We start from the raw sequence: 12,065 nt of genomic DNA, 5'->3' as shown, positions 1-12,065 counted from the left end.
GTGTTGAATGAAATCAAGCTTAACATTAAACACATAATTATGGTTTCATTCCCAACCTTCATTTTGTCCTTCTTTCCTCCCTCTTCCTCCTTTTCTCCTCAGCTTGGAGCGCAGCTTTTCTTTTCTTTGTGGTCTCCTCCGCCTTTCGTTCCTTCTGCGGTCTGCTTACACTCTCCGTCTCTGAAATATCCTCGATAATCATGAAGTAAGCATTACTTACTAATTTAATGTTTAAATTCTCCTGCTTTACTATCAAGCATCTATTCTGGAAAAGTTTGTCTGGAACAGGACCTTCAGCAGTGACGACTAGGCACCACGTCACCTCTTAAACCGATAGCCTCATCATATTATTAAGTGTTTAAACCTGTGCTGAAAACCTGTTCATGCGGGAGCTTCCGATAACAAAATTATCTAGGGTTATGCTCAATTAAACCGGTTTTCATAGTATCGTGGTTATTACGTACGCCTGACATGCGAAAGGTCACCGGTTCGAAACCGAGCGGAAACAGTTTCATTGTTTTGAGATATACAAAGTTAATGTTTAAATTCTCCTGCTTTACTATCAAGCAGCTATTCGGGAAAAGTCTATCTGGAACAGAACCTTCAGCAGCGTCTACTTGGCACCCCGCCACCTCTTCAACCGATAGCCTCGTCATATTATTAAGTGTTTAAACCTGCGCTGAAAACCTGTTAATGCGGGAGCTTCTGCTGACAACATTTTCCAGGGTTTTGGTCAAACTAACTGGTTTCCGTAGTGTAGTGGTTATCACGTTCGCCTAACACGCGAAAGGTCCCCGGTTCGAGACCGGGCGGAAACATGGTGATAGTATTTGTGTTTAGCGCTCGTAGTTGAGAGCATAGACTGTATGAAAGTTAAACTCAAACTCTAGTTGTGAGAAGTTCTTAGAAGTGTCTGGGTGTCAACCTCCTTTCCTGATTTAACTAGCGTTACTGAATCTTCTACTTGCACCTCTCCAGCATGGACTTCTGGGGTAACCGTCTCATCCTGGATCGTCCAGCATGCAATGCACGGTTCGTAGGCCATTGGCATGTCGTGGCGGGCTTTGGCCGCAGTCGTTACGACTTTACAATTGAGGCCTAGCGTGCTGGCATTGTTCACCGCTGTAGCAGATGGGCGAATGGATGTTTAGGATAATATGTTTCAAATATGTATGATATAACCACTTACATTCACACCTGACCACTCTGACGGGATTCTGATGGGTTGCCAGATTATCCGTATATGTGTTTCCGTAGTGTAGTGGTTATCACGTTCGCCTCACACGCGAAGGCCAGCCGCGTATAGCCGTAGAACGCTTACTAGCCAATCAGAAGCGAGGAAGAAAATGCCGCGGATCGGTCGAAGAACTCTTTGTCGAGCAGGAGCGTCTCCCAGAGGAGGTGGTTCGAATCCCACGTTAGCCAAACAAACCAAACTCTTATTTGATTTAGAACACTCTTATATTCTTTCTACAGCATGTGTAGATGATCCGAAACAATTCCTTTACAACTATTTTCAACTTTGTAGGCCTATGTGAATTTTAATCACTTTTTGGACATGTGGAAATAATTAATCTTTGACGATAATATGATAATAAGACCTTGTTATTAAAGGATAAATAATAATTCTACTTTTACTTACTGTTTCTTGAAACGTTTGAATTGAACTTAATGATAATAAAAACATTTAAAAATATTTATATTATATAAATTATGCATGAAAGGCACCACAATATGCTCCACGAAGCAAATAATCCAGAAACAAGTTGCTGCCCTTCGATGAAAGTGTCATATTTAATTGTACATGAACACGAGCTGAATAATTAAACACCCAAAATCCAAACTGACATTGAAGATAAATAAAGTTAATATATGCAAGCAAAGGAACAATGCAAATGTACAGAACATATTTACTAAAAAAGTGTAAACATATACAATATTATAGAAAAGAGGACTGTTAGTTATTAAACACCCAAAGTCCAAACTGATATTGAAGATAAATCAAGATAATATGTAAGCAAAGGAACAATTCAAATGTACAGAATATATTTACAAAAAAGTGTAAACATATACAATATTATAGAAAAGTGGACTATTAGTTATTAAACACCCAAAGTCCAAACTGAGATAATATATAAGCAAAGGAACAATACAAATGTACAGAATATATTTAATAGAAAGTGTAAACATATATGATATTATGAAATGATTAGTCAAGGTCTAATCATTTAATTTCAGAAAAGAGGACTATTATTCCTCCTCAACTCCTCTTCTCTGAAACCCATCGGACCCTTTCTGCCTCAAAAAAGTCTGACTGCTGGAACTCCATCCAGGTCATCTCCTTGACCATGCCCTTGTCCTTGTAAAGGGACAACACTCTGGAGGGGCAGTAAATGTATTTCCCTGGGATGTCAGGGAAACAGGCATGGACATGAGGGCTGCCAGGACCCTGCTTTAGTGGTTGGTGACAGAATCTGCACAGGCGACCTGTTGGAAGCTGCACTGCAGACTTTCGCTTTGTCCTCTCCTCTGCCACCTTCTTCCACGCTGCACTCCTCTCTTTTACAGCCTCAAGCTCCCTGGCAAAAAAGGGGGAGGCAGCAAAGTCCACAAAAGACATCCTGGGGTCTTTGAGGCCTTCCTCTCTATACATTTTAAAGACCCGTTGGGAGCAGTAAAAGTACTTCACCTCAGGGGACTGAAAAAAAAAGTGAACAGTGGACCCATCGCCAAGGTACCTGGACTTTGGCTGACCACAGGACAAACAGTTTCTGGGCACCTTTCTCTCCTGCCTTGGTTGTTGCTGCTGTTGTTTCTGGAGGATCTCTGACACGATCTTCTCCACTGTGGCCCGGCTCAGTGACTCCTCCGGGGGGGGGGGAGCCACAGCTGGAGGGTTGACGGTCGCAGGAGGCAGGGCTGTGACGGGTACACAGACTGTTTTGCTGCCTGTGGTCAAACTCTGCCACAGCTGCTGAGTCTCCAAAACCTTCTCTGGGCTGGTGTTGAGAGAGGAGCTGGTGTTTTTCAGCTTGGCCAGATGCTTGACATATCTGGAGATATGCTGGCCTGTGGTCGGATGAAGGAGGCTGTTGGGATCCGTGCACGCCCTCTGCACCATGGCAGCATATTCCGCATCCACCCTCTTCAGAAGAGCTTTGGCTCCATGATGTTTAGCCAGAAGCCCATCGATGGCTGCTCTCATGGGGGCCGTCCACCGGCCGTGGTCCAGGACTTGAACCAGGCCTCCCGTCTTAATGGGTCCAGTGCGGGCGGCTCGAGGAGAGGAGGATATGGGCAGTGGCGCTACCCCTCGCAGGTCTAAGGAATAAAGCATATGTTTATTATATTGTTTATGTTATTATTACAAGCTAATTGTATACAGTAGCCATGTGTGAAGTTGTTTTTAACAGTTAACTGTTGTGCATGAGGAATGGTAGGTGGGTAACCTGTATCCATCAAAGGGTGAGGCTCTTCTTTGGCCGTGGCAGATGCTGGCATAGGTGGCTGGAAACTGAGGATCGGCACTGCTCCCACTGGGTTGTCCTGGACAGTGCCATCACTGGTCTCCTGAAATACAGCATCAAATGTAATGATTGAGTCAGTCAGTCATTCTGTCAGTGGGTTGGAAATTGACAGTGTGTGATTCATCTGGATTACCTGAGAGTCTGTGCCCGCAACAATGTCATGCACCTCATCCAGGGCAGAGGAGTGCAGCTGTGTTGCCACGGTTACAGCAGCAGAGGTGTTGTGCTGTGTCCTGTGTTTGTCCCAGTTTAAAACCACAGGACGACAGCCTGGCTCCACGTACTGCAGCCCGAATCTCTCCCCTGTGTCCCTGTTTGAGATGTGCAGAGCTGGGTATTTTCGCACCCCTGTCACCCTTTGACAGGCTGCGTTCAGTTCCCAAATGAGCAGGGGGTCAAACACAGCTGGCAGCTCCACACCAGGCTGCTTCAGGTCCACAAGCCTCTGAAAGTTCCAGCGCACCACTCCAGTCATGGCCTGGGCCTGGAAGAGCTCAGTGGACACCCGGTTGCCAGTCACCCACTGGGCCTGGTGACAGTGGAAGCCCTCCTGCTGAGACGTGCCTCTAACAGGGATCCAAACAGGTACAGCCGCTCCTTCGCCCTTGGTGTAATTAAGCTGCAAGGTGCCACCGTATCTGTAGAGGATCCCCTCCTCCACCTCAGGGTCACTCAAGCAGCCTCTTAAGATGTGTATCCGCTGAATCCTCCACACCTTGAACATGGAGGCCTTATAGAGGAGCACATCATTCACGTCCTTTGCCAGGTGGAAGTGATGGAGGACGTCTTCCACTCTCTGCAGCAGTTCTCTGGGCTGTGGCACCTGTGTCCTGCAGTGATCTCTCATGTGCTGCTTGGTTGGATTGGCAGGAGAGATTCCACAGAAGGTGTAAGCGTCCTTCAGTCTCTCGAGATCCCCCTGGTCCACAACGAGAAAGGCTGCAGAGAGGAACTGGCAGAAGGAGCTGTACAGAGGATGATGCTCTGACACACACTCTCTGGTAAGCCGGCGCATACAATGAAACAAGTCTAACTTGATGCTAATGTCTACATTAAACTTGTTCCTTGCGGCACTTGTGTTGGCGAGGTTTCCAGAGGTGGCCTCTGTGACTATAGCCTCTGTGGTCTTCCAGCAGTCCCATGACAGGTGCTCCTGAGCTCTGGTGTCCAGGACCTTGAAGGCAGCACAGCAGTCCCTAAAACATTAAAAACACATTTTATTGCAGTCGAAAAATATATATTTTTGGATGAAATACTATTAGACTATTCATCTATTTACAATATTAAAAAAACTAGATCTTTCTATTCTATTTTAGAATTCCATTTCTTTATATTTGTATCTCAGATTAGTCAGATGACACAATAAACTGTGCAAAATGGAATAAATGGGTGAAATCAAACAAACGTGTGTAAGTCTAGTACATTTTTAAACATAAACACTTTATACCTGTCCACCCAGTGGCAGCATGCCTTCTCCACTCCAGCTGCAGTGTAGCGTTGAGCCAGTCCCTGATACACCAGATGAAGGGACCGATCACACTCTGACTGCAGCATCACCCAGCTCAGGATCATCCAGTTCTCATTCATGATGGCGTAGGAAGACATGGTGCCAGACGACAGCACGACCTTCCTCGCCACTTTCCGAGTGTGATCCGACCTCAGTGCCCGTCCAAAGGTCCCCTGCAGCAGTAGTGTGAGGAGCTGCTCCTGCCTCTGATACTCCTGGACCTGGCAGTTGACCAGGTAGTGCGAAGAAAGAGACACTCCCCGCCAGCCATCAGCATCTGAATATCCCCCGAATGAAGCTGGAGTGTCTGCCTGTCTGAGGTGCCCAGTGATGGTCTTCTGGCCGTAGGCTCCTTCCTCAGCATCCCTGATGTTCTGCACACTCAGCAGGTAGGCCAGATGAGCTCGCTCATACTTAAGATGGACCGCCTCTGTCAGCTGCTTGGTCATGTCCTCCGGTGATCTGCCACTGCGTCTCAGCTCATCCATCACCGATTTGCAGATGGCTTTTTTGTGCGTCAGGAAGGCTGGCACAATGTTATTGAAGCGTTTTGGCAACATCTCCAGCCATTGGGGTTTGTCAGCATGCCAGTACCTCTTACAGGCTTTACAGGTGAGCCGTGAAGCAAAAAGATAGTACTGACCACTGGTGCCGATGATCACTCTGGGCCGTCCAACACCAGAAGAAGCTACCTGAGGGTTGGGACAACCATGAAGGCAGGGCAGGACAAAATTGTTCCTCACCCTCTCCATGATCGCATGCTCCGGCTTCCAAATGAAGAACGGGTGGAGCTGAAAATATTTGGGCGAAGGCAGTGCAGCAATATTGTCTATGAGCTCAGGCTGAGGTGGATAGCGCCACAGGGTAATCATGTTCATTGGGTGACGTACTGGACGTGACCCTGGCCACAGACCCAATGTCTCAAGCTCAGTCTTCATCCAGATCTGCTGCTGATGGGAGCAGTTCCACTGTGCAACATCCTGATTGTAGCCTGGGGCTGCTGGCTGCCTGACAGGAGGCGCAGGACATGGTGGAGCTGTAAAACACAAACATATAAAACACTACAGTATATTCAGAGTACAAGGAAATAAAATCGAGCTCTATATCAATGGACATGGTTAAACTAGTGTTAAGAATTCTTACCTTCATCATGGACAGTGTCTCCCTGTGCTTCCACAGGGGCAATACTCAGTAGGGATGATGTATCTAGGATGGTGAGATACAAACAGGAAAGTGTTGGCAACATGTGCTTAAGATATAATTTCTCAGAGCATTTAAGAAAATAAAACATTTACTTTTAGGAAGAGATGGACCTGCTCTTATTCCAGACTCCAAAGGACTGCGGGAGACTGCCTTTCTGTGTGCTTTGGAAAAAAGTTGTAACAAAACATGAGCACTATATATAAATGAATGAAAATGTGATTAATCAGAAAGAAACTGATATTTATGTGAGATACACTGGAGGTATAAGAGCACTACTGTCATACTTTGTTTCAACACATCGGGCTCCTGCTCTCTTATCCCGAGCTCTGGGGCAATGGCGAGCAGCTGGGCAGGGACCGGCAACAGGGCCTTCGCTGTGGCTATGGGATTAAAAGGAAAACATATAAATGTCATGCAATCTGAATGACATCCAGGATGAAGTGGGAAGGAAACAAATATAATAACCTTTCGCAGCAGTCACAGTGGGGTCATCCGGTTCTGCAGGTCTAGCAGCAGTAGCTGGTGGCTTCGTCCTGTGAGCTGTAAAAACAATCAGTGTCATTTTCCTCACACATTTAAGTTTCTTATGCTTTGCAATCTGACTTTACCTGTTGTCTTTGCAGCTAACTGGTAGCACAGACTAAACATTTTTCATTCAATTTTGAATTGTTGTGTATTTGAAATGTAATAACACAAATCGTTTAAGCATCTGAGAACAGGTAAAGCACAGAAGCAATATAAGTATATAGTAAGAATATCACTGGTCAATCAAAGATGTGGCATGTGAACCTGTATCTAAGCCTCTGTGGTATTTCACACGCCAAATCCTTGAACGACAGCTTAAATGAAGCATGCTTATAACACAAAACACTTACCATCTTCGACGGCATGTTAATTCCTTTGGTTAGTTGGAGAGCAAGAGAACACAAACATCAGAACAGACCAGAACACGGCCAAAATAACAAACTAGTTGACAAAAAATAGTAACGACAGGTGAATTCTGTTGTAAACAGAATCCTCCGTCCGCACTGATGAAGAAAAACCTTTCGTTGGATCCACAGCTGCTCTTCCCTGGACTGCTGCTGGTGGGCCTGAAAGCACAGGGGACATTTGATCAAGTACCGGAAGAGTTACGGTTTCACCCTTGATGATCCACCTGCTTACTCCGGTGTCAAATAAAGATGGAGACAGGTTCAACATCTGTCTCTCCAGTTCCTCGTCCTCCTCCATCACTAGGAGATTAAACAAAACATTCATTGTGTTTTAGGTACATTAAAAGATCATGAAGTCAGTATTTGAATATTGTTGTTAACTGACCTAGAGTGCCTGCTGTTGGGGTGGAGGCAGTAGATGTGGTGGAGGCAGTAGATGTGGTGGAGCCTTCTGCAGGTGTTTGACAGGAGATTAAACAAAACATTCATTGTGTTTTAGGTACATTCAAAGATCATGAAGTCAGTATTTGAATATTGTTGTGAACTGACCTAGAGTGCCTGATGTTGGGGTGGAGGCAGTAGATGTGGTGGAGGCAGTAGATGTGGTGGAGCCTTCTGCAGGTGTTGGACAGGAGATTAAACAAAACATTCATTGTGTTTTAGGTACATTCAAAGATCATGAAGTCAGTATTTGAATATTGTTGTGAACTGACCTAGAGTGCCTGATGTTGGGATGGAGGCAGTAGATGTAGTGGAGCCTTCTGCAGGTGTTGGACAGGATTCAGCCCTTTCCTGCTTGAGGATGTACTGCTGCAGGTTGTACATCTTGCTGTTTTTGATGCACTTTTGGCGTGAGATGTAGGCAGCATAACCATCCGCCCTGCTCTCCCAGATCTGCCTCCAGGTGGTTTTGGCCCTGCGACCAAAGCCGACAATATTGTCCCCCTCTGACGCCACAGGTTCAGCAGGGTTCCTGGAGATCAGGTAGTTCCTCAGGTCCTGTATTTCCTGGAAGCTCCTGGCATAGTCCAGAAAAGACAGCAGGCTGTCCTTACTGTGTCCCTGTGGGTTGAAGGTCCCGGCTCTCTCCTCATCGTCTACCTTTTTCATCAGGTAGATGGTGTAGCCAACATCGTTCTCGAGGAGCCACTTGAACGATTTTCCCTGGTACTTGCCAAACTGCAGCAGGTACTCTCCCATCACCTCCTGTCGGTCCGACACATCCCCTCCTCGCTGGATGACCACAGTGCGAGCGCTGGTCTTCACTAGCTCAGGTTTCTCAGCGGGACTATTGACCTGAAGCCCAGGATTATGTTTTATCCTCATGGCCTCAGAGGATGGGTCCTGCCGCAGATGACCCGATGGTCCCCTCCTAAATGTCACCGTCATCTTTCCGGGGAAGAAGCTGACGGGATTCATGATTTCTTTTCACTGCAAAAAAGAATGCATATTACATAGTTGTATATGATTATACAGTAAGAGTAGCTAGTATAAGTTATATTGTAATGTAGTAATAATTAAAGCTATATAATAATACTGTTATATTAACAGCATTATTCATATCAACATTAATGAGCATTTGTAATGAGTCTAGTGGGTTTAACCCACGTAAATTAACTTAACTTAACTGAGACAATACTAATCCCCCTTCAGATAGTAGTCAGAGAGTATCGATTAATGAGGGGTATTTGTATTTATATATATATAGATAGAGATATTTCAGTGTGACGCTGACCTGACAGATGGCTCTTACAGTGTGTACACAGTAATATTATTTAGAAGCTGTTGTAACATATAACGTTACGTATAAAAGTGAATTTACGAGTTAAAAACAATAGGTCCAACTTACAATTGAAAAGCTAACTTGTTGTTGTTAACTTGGTGTCTCCTGGCGAAAAGTAAACTTGTCCACGGATGAAAATAAATGTCAACTCTTCCAGAACGTTCAACGCCCGAGAACGTTCGATGCTGTCTGTCACTCAGAAAAGAAATCATCTCCTTACTTCTGCCGAGGGGGGAAACAGCGCCACCAAAATCCCGCTTGTGGCCAGAAAAATATTACATCCGTAGTGATAAGAACTACCATAGAGAATGAATGGGAAAAGTTAAGGAAGTTAAGGACGACTATTCTCGGCTCCCGCGCGAAAGGTCCCCGGTTCGAGACCGGGAGGAAACAGTTTCATTGTTTTGAGATATACAAAGTTAATGTTTAAATTCTCCTGCTTTACTATCAAGCAGCAGCGTCTACTTGGCACCCCGCCACCTCTTCAACCGATAGCCTCGTCATATTATTAAGTGTTTAAACCTGCGCTGAAAACCTGTTAATGCGGGAGCTTCTGCTGACAACATTTTCCAGGGTTTTGGTCAAACTAACTGGTTTCCGTAGTGTAGTGGTTATCACGTTCGCCTAACACGCGAAAGGTCCCCGGTTCGAGACCGGGCGGAAACATGGTGATAGTATTTGTGTTTAGCGCTCGTAGTTGAGAGCATAGACTGTATGAAAGTTAAACTCAATCTCTAGTTGTGAGAAGTTCTTAGAAGTGTCTGGGTGTCAACCTCCTTTCCTGATTTGCCTAGCGTTACTGAATCTTCTACGTGCACCTCTCCAGCATGGACTTCTGGGGTAACCGTCTCATCCTGGATCGTCTAGCATGCAATGCACGGTTCGTAGGCCATTGGCATGTCGTGGCGGGCTTTGGCCGCAGTCGTTACGACTTTACAATTGAGGCCTAGCGTGCTAGCATTGTTCACCGCTGTAGCAGATGGGCGAATGGATGTTTAGGATAATATGTTTCAAATATGTATGATATAACCACTTACATTCACACCTGACCACTCTGACGGGATTCTGATGGGTTGCCAGATTATCCGTATATGTGTTTCCGTAGTGTAGTGGTTATCACGTTCGCCTCACTCGCGAAAGGTCCCCGGTTCGAAACCGGGCGGAAACAGCATTACATTTTTGAGGTATACAAAGTTAATGTTTAAATTCTCCTGCTTTACTATCAAGAAGCTGTTCGTGAAGAGTCTATCTTGAACAGAACCTTCAGCAGCGTCTACTTGGCACCACGCCACCTCTTGAACCGATAGCCTCGTCATATTATTAAGTATTTAAACCAACGCGGAAAACCTGTTCATGCGGGTGCTTCTAATGACAATTTTTTCTAGGTTTTTTTTCAAACTCACAGGTTTCCGTAGTGTAGTGGTTATCACGTTCGCCTTACACGCGAAAGGTCCCCGGTTCAAGACCGGGCGGAAACAGCATTACTTACAAATTTAATGTTTAAATTCTCCTGCTTTACTATCAAGCATCTATTCTGGAAAAGTCTGTCTGGAACAGGACCTTCAGCAGTGACGACTGGGCACCACGTCACCTCTTAAACCGATAGCCTTATCATATTATTAAGTGTTTAAACCTGTGCTGAAAACCTGTTCATGCGGGAGCTTCCGATAACAAAATTATCTAGGGTTTTGCTCAATTAAACCGGTTTCCTTAGTATAGTGGTTATTACGTACGCCTGACATGCAAAAGGTCACCGGTTCGAAACCGAGCGGAAACAGTTTCATTGTTTTGAGATATACAAAGTTAATGTTTAAATTCTCCTGCTTTACTATCAAGCATCTATTCTGGAAAAGTCTGTCTGGAACAGGACCTTCAGCAGCGTCTACTTGGCACCCCGCCACCTCTTCAACCGATAGCCTCGTCATATTATTAAGTGTTTAAACCTGCGCTGAAAACCTGTTAATGCGGGAGCTTCTCCTGACAACATTTTCCAGGGTTTTGGTCAAACTAACTGGTTTCCGTAGTGTAGTGGTTATCACGTTCGCCTAACACGCGAAAGGTCCCCGGTTCGAGACCGGGCGGAAACATGGCGATAGTATTTGTGTTTAGCGCTCGTAGTTGAGAGCATAGACTGTATGAAAGTTAAACTCAAACTCTAGTTGTGAGAAGTTCTTAGAAGTGTCTGGGTGTCATCCTCCTTTCCTGATTTGCCTAGCGTTACTGAATCTTCTACGTGCACCTCTCCAGCATGGACTTCTGGGGTAACCGTCTCATCCTGGATCGTCTAGCATGCAATGCACGGTTCGTCGGCCATCGGCATGTCGTGGCGGGCTTTGGCCGCAGTCGTTACGACTTTACAATTGAGGCCTAGCGTGCTGGCATTGTTCACCGCTGTAGCAGATGGGCGAATGGATGTTTAGGATAATATGTTTCAAATATGTATGATATAACCACTTACATTCACACCTGACCACTCTGACGGGATTCTGATGGGTTGCCAGATTATCCGTATATGTGTTTCCGTAGTGTAGTGGTTATCACGTTCGCCTCACACGCGAAAGGTCCCCGGTTCGAAACCGGGCGGAAACAGCATTACTTTTTTGAGGTATACAAAGTTAATGTTTAAATTCTCCTGCTTTACTATCAAGAAGCTGTTCGTGAAGAGTCTATCTTGAACAGAACCTTCAGCAGCGTCTACTTGGCACCACGCCACCTCTTGAACCGATAGCCTCGTCATATTATTAAGTATTTCAACCAACGCGGAAAACCTGTTCATGCGGGTGCTTCTAATGACAATTTTTTCTAGGTTTTTTTTCAAACTCACAGGTTTCCGTAGTGTAGTGGTTATCACGTTCGCCTTACACGCGAAAGGTCCCCGGTTCAAGACCGGGCGGAAACAGCATTACTTACAAATTTAATGTTTAAATTCTCCTGCTTTACTATCAAGCATCTATTCTGGAAAAGTCTGTCTGGAACAGGACCTTCAGCAGTGACGACTGGGCACCACGTCACCTCTTAAACCGATAGCCTCATCATATTATTAAGTGTTTAAACCTGTGCTGAAAACCTGTTCATGCGGGAGCTTCCGATAACAAAATTATCTAGGGTTTTGC

The 12,065-nt window shown here is 45.3% G+C and overlaps 2 protein-coding genes and 3 non-coding genes across 6 annotated transcripts; 3 read left to right on the top strand and 2 right to left on the bottom strand.

Annotated features, from left to right (window-relative positions):
* Positions 1-745: 745 nt before the first annotated feature.
* trnav-aac (transfer RNA valine (anticodon AAC)) lies at positions 746-818 on the top strand. Its single transcript has one exon. It is a non-coding gene; the product is annotated as a tRNA-Val (tRNA).
* A 1,159-nt stretch (positions 819-1,977) lies between these two features.
* Positions 1,978-7,101, bottom strand: LOC132459152 (uncharacterized). The gene is made up of 8 exons (XM_060053535.1): positions 6,703-7,101; positions 6,522-6,617; positions 6,330-6,398; positions 6,178-6,240; positions 4,975-6,070; positions 3,661-4,723; positions 3,450-3,570; positions 1,978-3,321 (listed from the first exon to the last, which is right to left on the bottom strand). The coding sequence occupies exons 1-8, from the start codon at positions 6,797-6,799 to the stop codon at positions 2,261-2,263; spliced, it is 3,666 nt and encodes a 1,221-aa protein (XP_059909518.1). The 5' UTR covers positions 6,800-7,101; the 3' UTR covers positions 1,978-2,260.
* Positions 7,102-7,141: 40 nt separating this feature from the next.
* LOC132459153 (uncharacterized) lies at positions 7,142-9,303 on the bottom strand. Of its 2 annotated transcripts, XM_060053536.1 has the most exons (4): positions 9,019-9,303; positions 7,883-8,600; positions 7,555-7,620; positions 7,142-7,469 (listed from the first exon to the last, which is right to left on the bottom strand). In XM_060053536.1, the coding sequence occupies exons 2-4, from the start codon at positions 8,586-8,588 to the stop codon at positions 7,204-7,206; spliced, it is 1,038 nt and encodes a 345-aa protein (XP_059909519.1). In that variant the 5' UTR covers positions 8,589-8,600; positions 9,019-9,303; the 3' UTR covers positions 7,142-7,203. The 2 variants fall into 2 exon arrangements, with proteins under 2 accessions (XP_059909519.1, XP_059909520.1); XM_060053537.1 differs by lacking the exons at positions 7,142-7,469; positions 7,555-7,620 and adding an exon at positions 7,641-7,784.
* A 242-nt stretch (positions 9,304-9,545) lies between these two features.
* On the top strand, positions 9,546-9,618 carry trnav-aac (transfer RNA valine (anticodon AAC)). The gene has a single exon. It is a non-coding gene; the product is annotated as a tRNA-Val (tRNA).
* A 1,348-nt stretch (positions 9,619-10,966) lies between these two features.
* Positions 10,967-11,039, top strand: trnav-aac (transfer RNA valine (anticodon AAC)). Its single transcript has one exon. It is a non-coding gene; the product is annotated as a tRNA-Val (tRNA).
* The last annotated feature ends 1,026 nt before the right edge of the window (positions 11,040-12,065 follow it).

This window comes from Gadus macrocephalus, chromosome 6, assembly GCF_031168955.1.
Source record: "Gadus macrocephalus chromosome 6, ASM3116895v1".
Lineage (NCBI taxonomy): Eukaryota > Metazoa > Chordata > Actinopteri > Gadiformes > Gadidae > Gadus > Gadus macrocephalus.
This window is presented reverse-complemented; position numbering and strand designations above follow the sequence as displayed.